The sequence below is a fragment of the Symphodus melops genome (genome assembly GCF_947650265.1).
Source record: "Symphodus melops genome assembly, chromosome: 22".
NCBI classification, from domain to species: Eukaryota; Metazoa; Chordata; class Actinopteri; order Labriformes; family Labridae; genus Symphodus; species Symphodus melops.
The window spans coordinates 3,272,794-3,290,057 of record NC_136712.1 but is presented as its reverse complement, the minus strand read 5'-3'; the positions used below and the strand labels follow the sequence as shown (position 1 = coordinate 3,290,057).

Sequence of the window (17,264 nt, the reverse complement as noted above, 5' to 3'; positions counted from 1 at the left end):
TCATTATAGAAACTTCTTTTTATGTGTGCTCTCTGGATAGCCCTTAAAATGATATTATACAATCTAGTCATCTATCTTATTTATCATTTTGAAGCACGCTCTGTGGTCACCGTCGTGTGGTTTGTATGTTAATTGTTTGTCTCTGACTTCCAGAACGTCTTCCAGAACCACAGCCACCTTCCCACTTTCAGCTCGCCTGCCATCGAGACCCACATCCACCGCATCCCAGGGCTCTCCCAAAAGTTCATTTACCTCAACGACGATGTGATGTTTGGGAAGGAGGTCTGGCCAGATGACTTCTACAGCCACTCGAAAGGACAGAAGGTGTGAATGCAACGGCAAAAAAAAAACCCTTATTCAAGGTTCTTTTAAAATGAGTGCTCCACTTTTAACCTCTTCTTTCCTCACTTCCTTTGCAGGTGTATCTTACCTGGCCTGTCCCGAACTGTGCTGAGGGCTGCCCAGGATCCTGGATCAAAGATGGATACTGTGACAAAGCCTGCAACAACTCTGCCTGTGACTGGGACGGAGGAGACTGCCTCGGTAATGACATCAACAACATCATCACCTCACCTGTATGAACAAGCTCATTTATTTACTTCACGCCTCATCGATTTTCTTTGTCTCTGACAGGTGCGGCGGGGAACAGTCGGTTTGCAGCTGGGGTTGGTGGTGGTGGTCCGGGTGGAGCTGGTGGGCAGGTGTGGCAGTTCGCAGGGGGTCTAGGAGGTCTTGGAGGGACGTCGTACTGCAATCAAGGCTGTGCTAACTCCTGGCTCGCAGACAAGTTCTGTGACCAAGCCTGCAACGTTCTCACCTGTGGGTTTGATGTGGGAGACTGTGGCACAGGTAACGTCCACTTAAAACATGTTGATATCTTGTTTTCCTCTGTAGCTTTTTCAACATGTATTTAAATGTTGGAGCCTAATCCTTTGGGCCAAAGAGCTCCATTATCATCCTTTATTAATATGATAGGAATACAGAGGGAGTAGCAGAGAGAATCATTCCCATGATTCCCCGCCATGATTCATGATTCATCTTTTGTTGTTGTTTTGTTTTGACTCTGCCCAACATACACTGTTCTCACTAATGCACCAAATGAGGATTAATCCAGGGCCGAAGTAGATCCTTACAAATCCACTTCAATTTCCACAAAAGCTTAAGAGCAAAAGATCTTGGGGTCTAAACTACTTTTTGTTTTTGATCTTCTAATAGGATTTGTTTGAAAGTCCAAAAAGCGTCATTCCCAACATGTATATATTTCTGTCACAGAGCACTTTGGCGAGCTGCACCGGGTGACCCTGCTGAAGAATCAGAGCCTCTATACCCTCCCAGTTGGTGAGACCCGGCCGTATTTCAGCTTCAACAAACTAGCGCGCAGAGTCTCGGAGGCCCACGTCAGCGACAGCAACGCGGTCCGCCACACCTCCGTCGCCAACAAGTGGAGGACCATCCACCTGCTCCTCCACTCTGGCCACAACGCCACGCAGATCCACTACAATCTCACCTTCCAGAGAGAGGACGACACGGAGTTCACCATGAGCTTTACCGTCGCCGTTGACACCCGCGCGGTCCCTCAGGCTAACGTTTCACAGGCTGCGAGCAAAGACGCAGGCAAAGAGCCAACGCCGTCCCCGACGCCAGAGCCCGTGTTTCCCTTCTCGGATGTTCCCGAGCACAAACGGGGTCCTAAGGTCCTGAAGAGGCACCCTGGTGACCCTGAAGTTATCATAGAAGTTCCTGCGCTGAACGTGTCACTCCTCCCTGCGGCAGTGCGCAGAGAGCTGCAAAAATTGAAGGAGAAGCTTCTGATCGGTGACATCACGATGAAGGGTTATAACCTCACGAAGGCTGAAATATTGAAAGTGTATGGTAAACCGCAGGAGGCACAAGATCCACCTCCAGATAACAGGAGTGCAGCTAAAGTCAAGGCCCAACCCTATAAAGACCTGGAGGGAGAGCGTTCGGAAAGAAAACAACCTTCGGAAGATCAAACTGGAAACATTCAGAAGAATGACGACGCTGTGAAGAAGCAAACTGTCGCTCCGCTTGTCCCGGTCCACATCGACGACCAGCATGCGAAAGACCCCGAAAGCCCCAAACAAAATCAACTGAACGGTGCAATCGAGAGGCCCGTCATTTCCAAACTGCTGGGCGGCATTTCAAAAGGGAAGAGCTCGGAGAATCGGGCAGGAGCGGCCGACGCTGCTGGAGGAGGAACGGTCATGAGGAGACTCCAACACTTCGTCTCCTCGGACAGAGGCTTCCTGCCGTGGGAGAGGAGGAAGTACTTCCAACAGCTGCTCGAGGTACGAAGGGATTTTCACTCCATTTTTTTTTTTAAATATCCTGTGAGGAGCTTTTGTTTTGTGCTGACTTGGCTGTTTCATTCCCGGTTTAAACATGAACCTCTTTGTGACTCTAGGAGGAGGAGCGTCTGCAAACTGAACTGTCGTACGAAGCCGACGGCGCCGCCGCTGCGAGAAGGCTGCGGGACACTTTCGCCGACTCGCTGCGTTACGTCAACAAGCTGCTCAACAGCCAGTTCGGCTTCACGTCCCGCAAAGTCCCCGCGCACATGCCTCACATGATCGACCGTCTCGTCATGCAGGAGCTGCAAGACACGTGAGCCCTTTTTACAGACTCTTTTTTTTTTTAAGTCGTCAGCAAAGATTTAAATATTTTTATCTGCGTCTCCTTTTTTTTTCTTCAGATTCCCCGAGGAGTTTGACAAGACCTCAGGCCACCGTGTTCGCCACCCAGAGGACATGCAGTTTGCCTTTTCCTATTTCTACTTCCTGATGAGCGCTCAGCAGCAGCTCAACGTGTCCGAGGTGTTCGATGAGATTGACACCGATCACTCCGGCGTCCTTTCTGACCGAGAGATTCGAACTCTTGCGACGAGGATTAACGACCTTCCTCTCAGCCTCCAGGTGGATCTCCGGTTTTAGTGTCGAGGGATTCTTAAAGGTTTCTAATGAACTGCGTGTCATATCTCTTCTTGCTGATTTGTTTCTAGGACCTGACCGGCCTGGAACAGATGTTGATAAACTGCTCAAAGTCTCTACCGACTAACCTGACCCAGCTCCACCTGGTGAACCCAACTCAGGAGGCTTATTACGACCCCAGCATGGTGAGCCTGGAAATAAACCGGAAAGCTCTAAATTGATGTCACGTGACATGTTTTCTGCTGAATCCATCACATGTGGAAAGGTTTGGATATCACTCAGACAGTTTGAGAAGCTCAGTAACTGGACTGATGTTCGGTTCTTTTTGAATCCACAGCCTCCCGTCACCAAAGGCCTCATCATGCACTGTAAGCCCATCACTGAACGCATCCACAAAGCCTTCAAAGACCAGAACAAGTACAAGTAAGAGCCAACGTGCATTCTCTTCATTTGACACTTGCTTTGTGTTTGGATTCAAACAGACTCACAGATGTTTATACACATTTGTTACATAACGTCTTTTCAGGTTTTTACAGTTTTCTAGTAAAGCAACTGCAAGAAGAAATTCAAAAAAAAAAAAAAAAAAAGACGTGGAGTCTTTTTATTTATTAGACAAAGCAAAAGGAAACATACAAAAGATGTTTTAACTTAAATAAACACTAAAAGAAAGAACGTGTGTTTACTTGACTGTCGTCTACGTTCAGTAAATTCCTACTTCCTGCTTCCTGCTGCTGATGTGTCATGTGTTGGACAGGTTTGAAATCATGGGGGAGGAGGACATTGCGTTCAAGATGGTGCGGACAAACGTGTCCCACGTGGTCGGCCAGTTGGATGACATCAGAAAGAATCCCAGGTGTGAAGGGTCATGTTTCCTCTGACTGTGGATGTTTTTGTTTCTTCTCTGTTGTGCGACCAAAGTCGGCGGTTTTCTTGTCGAGCTGACGCCTTTTTTTTTTATTCCAACAGAAAGTTCATCTGTCTGAACGATAACATCGACCACAGCCATAAAGACGCTGCCACAGTGAAAGCTGTGCTGAGAGACTTCTACGAGTCCATGTTCCCGCTGCCGTCCCAGTTTGAACTGCCCAGAGAGTACCGCAACAGATTCCTGCATATGGACGAGCTCCAGGAATGGTAGGATGACTTTTTGTCAGTCCTCCTGAAATGCTCTTGAAGTGCATTATGGGAAAATGGTTTAAGTTTCCATTAGCTCGACAGTGCTCTGCTTTAGTCACTGGACGCTTGTTGTAATTCTGATGTTTCATCATTTTTTTTACGTTTTATGAGCTCTGCTGCAGCTGGCCAGCAGGGGGAGCTCTAAACACTTCGGCTTCACTCTCAGACGCCTGGTTCTGCGTCATTTTCTTTCACACATAGCGTATGGTGAAAACCTTATTGCAGACAGTATTTATGAATGTTTGAAATGCACACATACCAGCACTGTAGCAGAGTCCTCGGTGCGCGTGAGCAGATAATTAAGCCAAGTCTTTTTCTTATCTTCAAACGGCCTGAGATAAGAATCTGTATCCGTCAACGCATAGCGCTGAGCGCTGCCAGATCGGAGCGGTGGGAATCCCTCAGGAGGCTTGAGAGGGCTTTTGTCAGGGATCCTTCCCCTGTGTTCAAGGGGCTTCAGCTTAAGAATGCCAGCCTCACAGAGAGACTTTAAAATTAGAGCAAGCCGCTTCAGATCAGTCTCTAGCTGTAAGATACTTAAAAGGTCCTCACATAGCTGGGCCTCTGTCTCTTTACCCCCCCCCCCCCCCCCCCCCCCCCCCGCCCGCCCGCCTCAGGGTCAGTAAAGTAGCCGGCACATGGTGTTGGGTGATGTCACCTTGTCGCCCTGCTGCCGTGTGCATACTGCACGTTTCCCTCTTGTTACATAAAAGCACAACTAAAGACTTGCACCCTCTGACATTTGTCACCCAATCAAGAGTTATTTATTTTACGTCTGTACGTGTTTGCATTGTGCAGGATGATAAGTCACTGAAAATGTATTTTTGTTTTTTTTTAACCAGGCGAGTGTATCGAGACAAGCTGAAGTTCTGGACGCACTGTGTCCTGGTGACGCTCGTCATCTTCACCGTCATGTCCTTCTTCGCCGAACAGGTCAGTGTTTCCACCGCAGGCCACACTTCAACTTTGTTTACACATTCAGACGGGGACACACCGGATATTCCCTCACACATCTCACCATTCCCATGATGCACACTCGAGCTGTGGACTCGGGCTGCTCTGCTCAGATATGCATCTGTCTCCAGTGTGGTGCTCCTGTAACCTGCTGAGCCAGGACCCCCCCCCCCCCCCCCCCCCCCACAGACCTGTCTGTCTGCGTGTTGACGTCATCATACCGTACCTGAGTTTTCCAGACAAACAGGATTTTAAGCTTGAGTAAAGTCAACAAAAACACCCAGGGCAAGACTTTCAAAACAAAGGTAGTGTTCTTTAAAGCTGCTGTGTTTTTCAATGGATTAGAAAGGAGCTAAAACGATTGTGAAAAGAAGTCGGATGACATTACTAAATCAAGACACTTCTTGGGACATTTAAAGGACAAAATTATCAAAAACTAACGGGTGAGGTTCACAGGGGTCACCCAACACAACCATTAAAGTGTTTACAGAAGCTTTCTTCCTTTCATCCATCTTTTTTTTTCCTCTAAATCTGGTGCCTGAAACAGCTTGGTCCTTGGACCGTGGTTTAGTAGTGAGCGGGTTGAGAGGCACATCTTTAATCCAAAAGGTTTCCAGTGTCTCCACCGTGAGTCTCAAAAAAGGTTAAAAGCTGCAGTGACCTTCTGAGAATTTCCTCCCTTACCGCCCAGGGGACCACTGGTAGCAGCTCGGCATGCGTCACACTGGTCCAGCGTCTCTGCTGCCACTGAGAAACAAACTCTTAATGTCTTCCTGGCGTCCACGCGAGTCTCGCCGTCCTGCCGGCCAAGTTGTTAAGACGGAGAAACATGAGTGAGCTTTTTATCGTTTAGGTAGACGGATCAAAAGTCGATCCTGAGGGATCCGCTGTCCTACTTCTGAGAGCGTCTTCGCTTCCTGGGTCTTTTAAAGGTTCGAAGTCACTTTGTGGAACAGACTCGTCATTATCTGACTGTAAAAGGTGCAATACGTTTGGGAATCTGAGGGTTGCACCTCTAACTCCAACGAGTCATTGTGTCATCTCGTTTTCTATTCTTTGTGCTGAATCCAGAGAGTACCAAACTGTAGAGTTCGCTTCAGCATCGTTACGTCTCTGCACATTCAAATGTGATTCTGTAAACTAACGGGCGACGTCCCTGAGACTTTCTGTGTTTTTTCTTTTCTTAATTTAATCTATTGTTGATTAGTAAACTATAATTGAGTCTCAGTTTGACCAAGATGAGCTTACGTCACATTGAGCTACCTGACTGCGAGCTGTAACCTTGATTTAGATTTGAGCTCTTCTCTTCTTACAGATCTATGCATGCTGTATTTAACATCTTTTTTTTTTTTTTTACCCGTCTCAAAGCGATCTGTTACATAACTCACTCTGCCGTCGTTATTTTAGCACCATTTGTCTGTAATTAAAAAGGATCTCGCTGTCTGTCTCAGATGTTAGTTGTGCTTGTCGCCATGCAAAGCTGCAGTCAAATTCCTTGAATGTGTTTACACGTATGTCCATTAAAGCATTTACGTGTCTATCCACACCCCCCCCTTTTTTTTTTTTTTTTTTTTTTTTTTTTAAATCCCAGTCCTCCTCTTGCCAACAGGCATCATGAGTCTTTTTTGTCCTCCGCCCTTAGCTGTGTGCTGTTTCTAAATATGACATCTCCTCTCCCTGCAGCTGATTCTGCTCAAACGAAAGCTGTTCCCCCGACGCAGAGTGAACACGGACAGCAACCCCGAGCGAGTGTGAAGGAGGACGCAAACTCCTCTCTCCTTACTGCGCCTCTGCCTCCCCCACCCTCTCTCTCTCCTGCTCAGTCAAGAATCCTGGAGAGGATTCGGACCAGGGGGACCGGGTGGAAACGGGAAACTGAAGCCCTCAACCCCCCCCCCCCCTCCCTCCACAAAGGTGTTGGTGTTGCATCTGCACAGATGGAGGATACAGACTCAAGGGAGCAGTGATGAAGCATTATTTTTTTTGAAGATGATGGATGGGGCTGTCCGCTGAAAGGAATGAAAGCCAGAAAGTCGAGGCCAGTAAATCTTCTCCTCCTCCTCCGCCAGGGGCTTTTGCACCACCGTCACACTTAAAACACGGAGAGATAAAACCAAACACTCCCTCACACTGCACCGCCCCCGCCTCTTGTCCCACCCTCACCAGGCCGCCGATTGATGTGCTGTTAAAGTGTCAAACATTTGGGACTCCTCATGCATGAAGTGCGTCTGTGTGTTGGTGCTCAACAAGCCTCGAGAACGTTCAACGAAACCCCTCAAACTCAGAACGATGAGCAGACTGATCAAGTTGAGTATGGACGGAAACACCTGGAACTAAAATGAACCAATAGTTTGTGGTTACTTTACAAGGGGAAAAATGCCAAACATTAGCTGGTACTTATGGAAGCCCAAAGCAGACGTGCGTCCACGCCTTTTTATTTATTTTCCTGTCGAAACAAGTAATTTCTTGTTGTTTTTTTGTGACGTGTTTATCTCTCATGAACAAACAGGAACAGGCTCAGTTTACCTCCTGTGTGTGGGGAAACGGCAGCGTGTGCAATCTGGACAATCACAGGGATCAAAAAAAGATTTGTGCAGCCAAAACAAAAAACAAAAATTTTAAAAAAGGATCCCAGAGGAGGAAAAAAAATAACCATATAGGACAAATCAGATATTTTCACGTCAGCTGTTCTTTAATGTCTTCAAAACATGAGAACTTGAAGTGCCTTTGATCTTCATTCCAGCTCGTTGGAACATTTTTCTTTATCTCCTTTTTTTTTTTTTTTTTTTTTTTTTTTTTTAAATGTCTGCCGTCAAACTTTCTTCTTTTTGAACAAACATAATAATGAACAGGGAAATAGGAAACTAATTATCTGTCTCAATGTGGTACTGATGTAGTTGATTGTTGGCGCTGCATGTACGTGACGCTCCAGCTTTCACAGCCGCCTGCACGTGTGTCCCTGTGGGACTCGACAGGCTGGCTGCTGTCTGAAATTCAGACCCCCTCAGCATGTTGTCTAACTTATTCTCATTGTGTTATCGTGACTGTGAGCCTGGCGACTGATGCTCCCGAATGTAAACACAGCCTCTTTAACGACACCAGTTACATCTCCAGACTTCTCTCCTCTTTGACAGTTTCACTAAGTTCTTTGACATAATGACCAAAATAGAAGAGACCACTTCTCTGCGTGGTCACAAGATGGACGCCGTGAACTCAGCAGGCGACCCGACGATGACTCGTGTATCTTGTAGTCCTTCTGAATGCATCAGTTCGATGGCTCCTCAGACTGAAATTAAATGTGATTCGCTTCAGTCATTTTGTTTTTTGTCATTATATGAATGTACGTCAGTGTACGCTTATTATGGATCCTCATTATTCTACGTTTTCCTAAACAGGGCGGCTGTGGCTCCGTTGGTAGAGTCGGTCGTCACTTAGGGTTAGAGGTCGGGTTAACCCTACCCAGGTCGGGGTTCAATCCCCAGCTGCTGCAGCTACGAGTCCAAGTGACACAATTCAAAGAAAATACTTAAAATCAAAACATTTTCTAAGAATTTTCCCTCAAAGTTCAGACCGGATCGTTGTAAATATGAAAGTTATTAAAAAGTCCTAAAATGTAGAAATGTTTTTCACACATGACATCGCTCCGTGCTTTCCAAGAAGGATTTTAAACAGGAGTTTGATCTCAAACAGAAGACAGTGACGAGAAGTCGCATGAAAAATACTTTCTTTATTACAATCTTTTCCACTCTCATCCGTTAGTAGAAAGGTGTGTTTTGTCTGTTTTATAGTACAGTGCAACATGGTGTTCAAATCAAAGTTCTTCAATGCATAGTTTAAAAAGTTCATGGTAAGTTATGCAAAAAATCATGAGTGAATGGCGTGCCCCTCTTCAGTGTCCACCATCCGGCAGGAGCAAAAAAAAAGTTATTGGTTTTGTTTACCTTTACATGGTTTCCCTTTTGATCCCACTGAACCTGAATGACAAGTCCGATTTGAAATGCTGAGGTCAAACTAATTTCATGTATAAATCCTCTCACCTAAACATTTGACGTCTTTGTTTTGAGTGAACAGTTAAAAGTGAAGTTGTACTTCTGCCGTGCGTGGTGTGATACTTCAGTGGAAAAACAAAACATACAAAGCCGTTTTTTTTTTAAATATTCACAAGATTAACAGTAATTACAACAAAAATATTTAAGGCGTCTTCAGTTGAACTCTGTACAATCACAAAATAATTAACATGTAGCCCTTCAGGGAGAAGAAGAGAGAAAGCAGAACGAGTCCTGTGTTAATGCTTCATCAGTCGACGGCGCTCCGAAGGCCCCAGGTTTTGTTTATTTCAGCAGGATGAGATGAGTCAACGGAGAATTTAAAAAAAAACAACAAAAGATTCACAGAGAGATGAATGATGTCAGAGAAGCCGCATAGGAAACGTGTCGTCATTGGTTTCAGCACTAACACAGACCGTCGCCCCTGCACGAAGCCACGAACACCCGGCCAGCCCCACATCGAACACTTGATTGGAAATCACAAGGTTTTAGAGGTCCTTTTTAAAAATTCTATTTTTTTTTAACCCGTCACATTCATTTAAAAAATTCAACAAAAGATTAAACTTGTCACAGGTCGTGCTTCCGTTCAGGCAGGTATCAGAGATGTAAATATTTGATCAAACGTCCTCTGCTATCTGCCCAAACTGTGAAGCTCCTGTGAGGGAAGTATTTTGGTATCTGTTGAAAAAGCATAATTATTTTAAATCTTTATTTTCTGCCTTAAACTTTAAGTTAAAATTAAGAACTGGTTCCAACTCAGGGAGCCCTCGATAAACTCTAAATAAAAAGATTCATGCTTTTTCAATTCCTCTTTTTTTTTTTTTTTTTTTTTTGGTTTGTTTTGTAGGTTCATGTTGGTTTTTTATTTTTCCGTCTGGTGGGGAGAGGCAGTTTCATTCCGAAGTGGTCACTTTGTCGAGGCTGCAGTGGCTCAGGGTCGAGGGTCGCTCCTCGTCGTTATCTGCTTTCAGGAGCGGGGAGAGATCCGCGTCTCCCCCCGCCTCCTCCCGCCGGGCAGGCCGTCAGTCTCTGTGGGCGTGGCTCGACGGCGGCGTGATGCTGAAGACTCGTATGCGGAGGTGGGAGGCGATCTGGAGGCACACGCCCGTACAGTAGCGTGTAAGATCCAGGAGAGAGATGACCTGAGGAGAGATGGAGACGATCATTCAGACTCCTTTTAAAAGGTAACGCACACAAACACTAACTTTAAGTCCCTTTAGGTCCCTCAGGCCTCAGACCGGTTCTGGGCCTCGGGTCAGGCCCCAAACAGCCAATCAGAAGCAAGAGGGTGGATTTAATTACCATGTATGAACTGCTTTGTTTTGTTGTTTATGTTACTGGAATTGGTCTTTATCAGTTTTATTGAAGTTAAAGTTGAAATATGGAAATAACTTTTTCCTGAGTCGGTCACGTGACTGGATGTTACGACCAGCTGGTCTCTGGAGAACAGGCTCAGGGCTCATTCCACTTCAGTGTAATAACCCGATCGATTTATCACCAGTGAACGGCTCTACTCATTCGTGCTTTTTATGGGCTGATTTATGAAGGGCTAGTTTAAAAAGCAAGATAAGCGGGTTTAACTCCAGTCATTTCAGCCGTCTCTCCTGAACTGAACCTCGTACTTCAGCAGGAGTTCATCTCTGGTTACACTGCGAAAGTGAAAACCAGAAGAAGTCACAGCCCCGGGCTGAAATCCCCCGCCGTCTGTTTGTGAAATCACTCGACGAGTCACCCGGCCTCACCTGTCCTGCAGGTTTTTTTTCATTTCTGCTTGGTTTCCCCCACAACTTCCTTTCAATCCAGTTAATCCAGCTGTCATCTAACGCACAGCTAACTCGCTCTCTTTATACGACTATTCGATTTGTTTTTTCGGTTCTTCTCGTCGGGCCGCACTTTGGCTGCTGTTCGTAAGTTGAGTCATGGCTGCAGCTGCATGTTGAATCGATTTAGAATTCATGTAACACTGCAGCTTCTTTAAAAGACAAAAGCCAGGCTGAAGGATTAACTGATTTATTCGTCCAGGGTTTCAAACTTTATGAAAATGTAATCGTGCATCGGGGGGAGGAGGGGGATCACTCACCATGGCGATCCAGAGGACTATGTGCTCGTCAATGAAGCTGTTGAAGTACTGGTTGAGGAAGAGGAGGCCCGGCCCGATGAAGGCCGTGTCAGGGAGGTGCAGCTCACTCTTTGTCATGTGAGCGACCTGGAGAAAAAGAAAAAATAAATCCAGGGGAAGAAAAGACGGATCAGAAAATAACGGTTCAGGGAGCGTTCGAAAAAGTTCAAACAGATGCAACAATACGAGCGTCGTCACGACAACGCTAACGTTTGATTCAAGTTTCGATCCTGATTTTATGCTTTCCGATACTAGGCGGAGAGCTTAAATTGTTTATCAGTAATGCAGCCATTGTTTGGTTGCCGTGGAAACAGAATCACAACCACGTAGCTGCTCATCAAGTCTTTTAATCTTGTACTTCATGATAACCTCGGGGTTTGTTTTTTTTTGTATCTGGAGAGAGAGCGAGATGTCGATCGATCGTTGAGCGTACCACCAGCTTGTTGGAGATCTTGGACATGACCATGCCGAAGGCGAGCAGGTACAGGCAGGGGTGATGCTCAAACAGGTGGCTGGAGGACTTCTTGAAGATGATGAAGGCCAGGGTGAGGACGAGTCCGACGTGCAGACCGGGACTCAACACACTGGTGTCCTACGCAGAGATGTGTAACACTGTCAACGCCAGCTCAACACACCCCGTCCTCACACTTTGGATGGAGCGTGGACGAGTGGACTTACCGCCACAGTGGAGCCGTTTTTCCCCACGCCGCCGTTCAGAATTACATGGAAGTAGTTGTAGCAGGAGAAGAGCGCCCCTCCGATGATTCCCATGATGGGGAAGGCGTACATCTTCAGTCCAATGAGGGGCAACTACGGAAACATGGGAAGGTCAAAAATCAACCACGAGACGCACAGCGTTCCCCTCACAGAGAAGCTGACAGGAAGTGAAAAGCTGCAGGCGTGCCGAGCGTGATGGGAGGGCAAAGCATAAAAAATAAAAAAAAAAGTGCATGGCATCAGCTTTTTGAGCCACATCATGTCCAGTAAATGACCTGTTGCCATGGCGTTAAGCTATCCATATTTACCTTCTATCTTCTGTCATGTGATGTTAAGTGAAGCCTCCGAAGGCAGCACAGAGTCAAAGTAAAACACAAAGTCTATTTAAAGACGACTAAGAAGGAGGAGCTAATTCAGTGTAAAAAAAAAAAAAAAAAAAAGGGAAACAGGGGAGTATACACTCGAGGTGAAATGAGGTTTGTTTGGGAAATATTCAGTGATCAGTTACCGTCGTCTGCCAGAGGCTAACGCCCCCGAAAGCTGTCATCATATACATGATCATGATGGCCAGCTGCACCTCTGTGACGTCAATCCTGAGAGAACGATCAGAGCAGAGAGTGAGATGATCTATGCAACAACGAACGTTAACATCAGAATTACAACCCGAGAGCCTTAAAAAGCTGGGACGTTGTTACGTTTCTTTAACAGGGAGACAGAGTGACGAGGACTAACGCCTCCTTCGGGGGAGCTAAACCGGCTCCCCTGAAGCGCCACATTGGATTTTTTTTTTAAAAAGCACAAAGACAACGTTTCCAATACTGGAACTCAAAAAGGAAATTTGTTTTTGGATTTTTATTCTGGCAGCATGTTCCACTGTTTTGCAGATCATCCCGTTCTGTTCCGATGATTTAACGCTTGATACAACTTCCCAACTTTGTCGGACTTCGGGTTGTGTTAGAAGCTGGAGGAACATGTGACTTACAGCCCAAAGCGGAGCGTCCCAGACACGTAGGTCTGCCAGTGAGCGCAGAAGAACATAAACATACCGATAAAGCCGCAGAAGAACATCCAGTTCGAGTATCTTCCTATTCCACATGAGATGCACGTTCCAACAGCGACGAAGACTGAGGAAAAAACACGAAACGAGAATGAGTCAAAATATTTGAAATTGGAGGAGAACGCTCGTTTGTGTTCGGCAGGAGAGTCACCTGTGGAGACGGCATCGCAGCCGTGGTCAAAGAGCTCGCCGAGCGGAGAGCTGGTGTTCGTCCGCCGCGCCTGCTTCCCATCGATGGCGTCCAGAGACTGGTAGATGAAGAGGCCCAGAGCGCTCATGACGAAGGCCCATGATGGAGCCTGCAGGGTTTAGGACGAAGGCGTCAGGCGTCATTCGGGGGCCAATGAACCAATCAAAAAGCGAATTGATCAACCACTGTCTTTAAAAGGTGATTCATTGTTTGAGTCATTTTTTAAAGTACAACAAGCGGCGCCCGATGAACCTCATACGGGAAACTTTTCATGCTGACATGAGTCTTAGTTCGTCATTTGATTATCGAGTCCAGCACACAAAGAACAGAGCGAGGCGGGGCCCCGACCTTCTTCAACACATGCTACAACAAAGTGACGACGCACACGCGTTGTGACATGCCCTCTGCACGTACACCCAACTGTACCTGCTTTACACTGTTTGCACCTTAATACTTCATGTATTCATGAATGTGACCTTAATTTCTTTGTTTGCTTACATATCTTTTTTTTTTTTTTTAGCAAATATTTCATGACGTGTTGATCGAGACGAAGTGGTCGATGTATGTGCAGAAGTTTAAAATATTTGTACTTTCCAACCTCACTCACTGTTCAGTGGCTGCTGCTGCAAGGGGGGGAAGTTAACGTTAGCTTAGTGCTAACGCACAGTGGGGATTGCCCTTCCAAGGGTAACAGAATTAGCAGCGTGGTTGCTTTCATTGTGTCGTAAGAAGCGATCTATTTGAGTGTTAGGTACAATGTAAGAGCTGCGAAGTTAGTTCCTGAGCAAATTTGCAGTTGTGTCATGGGTCAAAGGTCAAGCAGCCTGTGGTCTGAATGAACTCAGTCCCAATGATCAGTAAATCAAGGAGGCGACACCCGTCACTCATTCACACTATGGAAAGGAGGGGAAAATACAACTCTTTGGTTTGGCTAACATTTTAAACAATTAATTTTTAGTTATTTGAAGAATAAAATTCTCTTCTTTATCGTATAAGAGGAGGTCTTAGTATTGTAACCCATCTGTAGCTCAACTGTCCCTGATCGTGTGCATGTCTGTGTGTCCTGACAAGCTAGGAGAAGGAGAGATTCCTGCTGACTCGCGTGACTCAGTTCCTCTTACTAGGGTGGAGGTTATAGACCATCTGGACACTGGAGCTAGCCAACACTGTGTTTTTACCACCACAATGTGTGTGTGTGTGTGTGTGTGTGTGTGTGTGTGTGTGTGTGTGTGTGTGTGTGTGTGTGTGTGTGTGTGTGTGTGTTCTTGACAGACAAAGATTGTGTTGTGTTTCCAGAGGGATCAAGGATCCCATGCTGTCCTAAACACCCTGCTGTTTTCTTTAAAAGTCTGCGTCCCTAACGCCTCATGGACTGCTGGGGACAGAGGTCGCTTGTTAAGGGTTATCAGAGAGGTCCGATTGAGGGCGGCTGCATGAATTATTCTAAAAAAAACGTGTTTGTTTGCAAAAGCACGAGCCTTTAAAACAGAACAAGATTGGACGACAGCCAAGATTTCCATTATTTAACACTAAATAATGAATGACAGGGAAACTACAAGGCCTTCGCACTTGAGGAGTTTGACAGTAACAGAGCGAGTGTTTAGACTGTGGACCTCGCAGCAAGGGCTCTGATAGTCAGGTTGGACAAAGGTGTAAATCTGATAAACATTGAGCACCTATGCATTTCCTGCTAGATCAACAGTGAACCTGGTGACACAAATCAAGTGGAGCAAAGGCTGACTGTTGCTGATCAGGATCTATGGGTGGTACTGTATGTGGAGCTAATATCATTTCTCACCAAGAATACCAAACATGTTCCCTTTCCATAAACATAAACCAAAGAGCACATGAGGGACACAAGTGAGCAATGCAAACATGAAAAACATGCAACTTTGTTACTTGTTATATTTACAGAATTAAAATGAATCTGTCATTAATCCAGCATAGGGGGTTATTTGAGGTCATATCGCCCAGCAATAATCCAGCATAAAGTATTTAGTATAATTTAGGAAATGCTTCAATAATATGTTTATAAAACTTTCAGGGCGGATACGTCATATGTTGCGCCCAAACATGTCGGTGTTTGCGAGCTGCATATGCTTCATTAAAATAATAATAATTTCAATATGAGCAAACTGAGATGTGTAAACGTAAACCGAATACCTGTGTAGTTGTTGTGGATTCAGATGATGCATAATAACGTTATTTGTGTGTCGTGTGAATGTGGCAAAGTCTGCAACGCAACTTAAACCTTAAATTTATGAATGGAGGTCTCGCGTTATCTCCACACCAAGTGAGGAAGAGGAGCACGCAACTTTTGGCACAAGGTCGCTTCTTTTTTTTATTTTTTTACTCACCTCCTCGGTGGCAGTGGGACAATAATACACGAGCACCATGGTTGAGATTATGTTGACCAACAGTCCCACTATGGTCAGGGTGTTCGGTGCGATCCATGTCGGGATTTGCTGGATGAGCCAGTTCCAGAAGAGCTGACACGGTGGCTCCAGCAGGGATCGACCCGCGGCGCTGTACTTGTGCTCCTCCAGCCGCTTCAGCTGAGCGGGTGACAGCGGCTCCGGCCACGGGAAATGTGGCATCGTGTTTCTTCTTAATAACCTAGGGGTAGTGGTTAAATAAGGGGGGGGCTATCTTCTCTCCGCCGAGTCCGATAGAAAGCTTCTCATTTGGCATTTATAGCCAGGTGACTAGCTGCCATTTTCACAGCGGAACCAAGAGTTTCTGATCGAGTCGCGCGTGTCGACCGGAAGCGACGGACCGGAAGGGAAATATAAAGCGGGGGACCGGGAAATTTAAATGCAAAAAAAAAAAAAAAAAGTAAACAAATCGACGACGACTACTACAACTGTATTATTTTAAACACCACAGTGTTCTGTATTAAAGTATATAAATTAACGTAATTACAACGGGGCATTATGTAGCCACGTAGAGCAATTACATTATCTTTTTTAAAAAGCGTGAACATATTAAATTAAACTAAAAACTAGTTAACACGATGTGAGGAGAAAATATCTCTGTAAAGGCTTCCATCTAATTTAAATGACAGTAAGTATCAAATTTAAAACTTATCTGAACATTTCTCCTCCCCCTCAAAATGTGTCACCTGTGATTTTAATATTTTTTATAATATATTTCTCTTGATTGATTTAAAAGCAACTCAAATTATGGACGTTTTTTTCCGTATTTAATGTCTTAATAACAGTATTGCTTCAAAATGTTCCCCATTCGTCTTTACAGAAGACTAACGTTTTTTTAAATTAATTTAATAATACAACCTAAGATGTGCCAAATCTGTGTCCCATGTTATGTATGTATTTACATGAACTAACACTGAGGGTCAAAAGGAGGAAATAAGTAAATTTTGCAAAAGAAGATAAACAACAACACCGATTGAAATGAATATTTGCTTGACAGTGAGGGTTAGTCTGCGTTAAATTAAACATATTGTAGTGTAATATAGTACCGTGTTTGTTCAGCCTTGTCTTGTAAACAGAGGGACCCATCAATTAAAGAATTATTTGTCAGTCCAATAGTAGCATATTTTAATTGTCCTTTCACATCTATTCAATTATACATTACAAACAAAAAGTACTGACAACAACATGGAGTGCATATTTTTTTTTACATTTATTGTTCACGTGTGATACTTTCTAAGGCATGCGCATGACTGGAGCATTTATGAAACTTAAAGTCCAACATGAATCCAAAAAGCTCAGTTTGTCATGCTCTACCATCTACATCCCTCACTTTTTAGACACTGGATACCTTCACAGAAAATTGTTGAAATGAACAAATGTGAATTATCTTTGAAGGGTTTACACATTCACTTATCCAACATATATCTGTGCTTGTTTCCCTTTTCTTGCCATGAAAAGGTTCATAAACACCTTACATAAACCAAACCTTAGTTTATACATTGCCTTTTCTTTTGAAATCCAGAAATCAAATATCACTTTTACCAGACAACCCCCAACTAAAAATATGTAAATACTGTGTGTGTGTGTGTGTGTGTCACTGTGTTATATACTATATTTCTGTT

The 17,264-nt window shown here is 44.9% G+C and overlaps 2 protein-coding genes across 3 annotated transcripts in view; one reads left to right on the top strand and one right to left on the bottom strand.

The window, feature by feature from the left end:
- The window catches only part of gnptab (N-acetylglucosamine-1-phosphate transferase subunits alpha and beta), a 30,989-nt gene that overhangs the window by 9,005 nt on the left and 4,720 nt on the right, over positions 1-17,264 (top strand). The window contains exons 10-21 of one of the 2 annotated variants that reach the window (XM_079334987.1): positions 154-324; positions 420-543; positions 634-849; positions 1,273-2,309; positions 2,426-2,625; positions 2,714-2,933; positions 3,020-3,133; positions 3,286-3,371; positions 3,703-3,801; positions 3,915-4,082; positions 4,967-5,057; positions 6,762-7,730. In XM_079334987.1, the coding sequence (XP_079191113.1) occupies positions 154-324; positions 420-543; positions 634-849; positions 1,273-2,309; positions 2,426-2,625; positions 2,714-2,933; positions 3,020-3,133; positions 3,286-3,371; positions 3,703-3,801; positions 3,915-4,082; positions 4,967-5,057; positions 6,762-6,833 (2,598 nt within the window). In that variant the 3' untranslated portion in view covers positions 6,834-7,730. Of the gene's footprint in view, positions 1-153; positions 325-419; positions 544-633; positions 850-1,272; positions 2,310-2,425; positions 2,626-2,713; positions 2,934-3,019; positions 3,134-3,285; positions 3,372-3,702; positions 3,802-3,914; positions 4,083-4,966; positions 5,058-6,761; positions 7,731-17,264 lie in introns of those variants that run through there. The other variant, XM_079334988.1, reaches the window with a different exon arrangement.
- chpt1 (choline phosphotransferase 1) lies at positions 8,786-15,986 on the bottom strand. The gene is made up of 8 exons (XM_079334993.1): positions 15,565-15,986; positions 13,169-13,316; positions 12,943-13,084; positions 12,469-12,553; positions 11,922-12,053; positions 11,677-11,835; positions 11,205-11,330; positions 8,786-10,266 (listed from the first exon to the last, which is right to left on the bottom strand). The coding sequence occupies exons 1-8, from the start codon at positions 15,802-15,804 to the stop codon at positions 10,147-10,149; spliced, it is 1,152 nt and encodes a 383-aa protein (XP_079191119.1). The 5' UTR covers positions 15,805-15,986; the 3' UTR covers positions 8,786-10,146.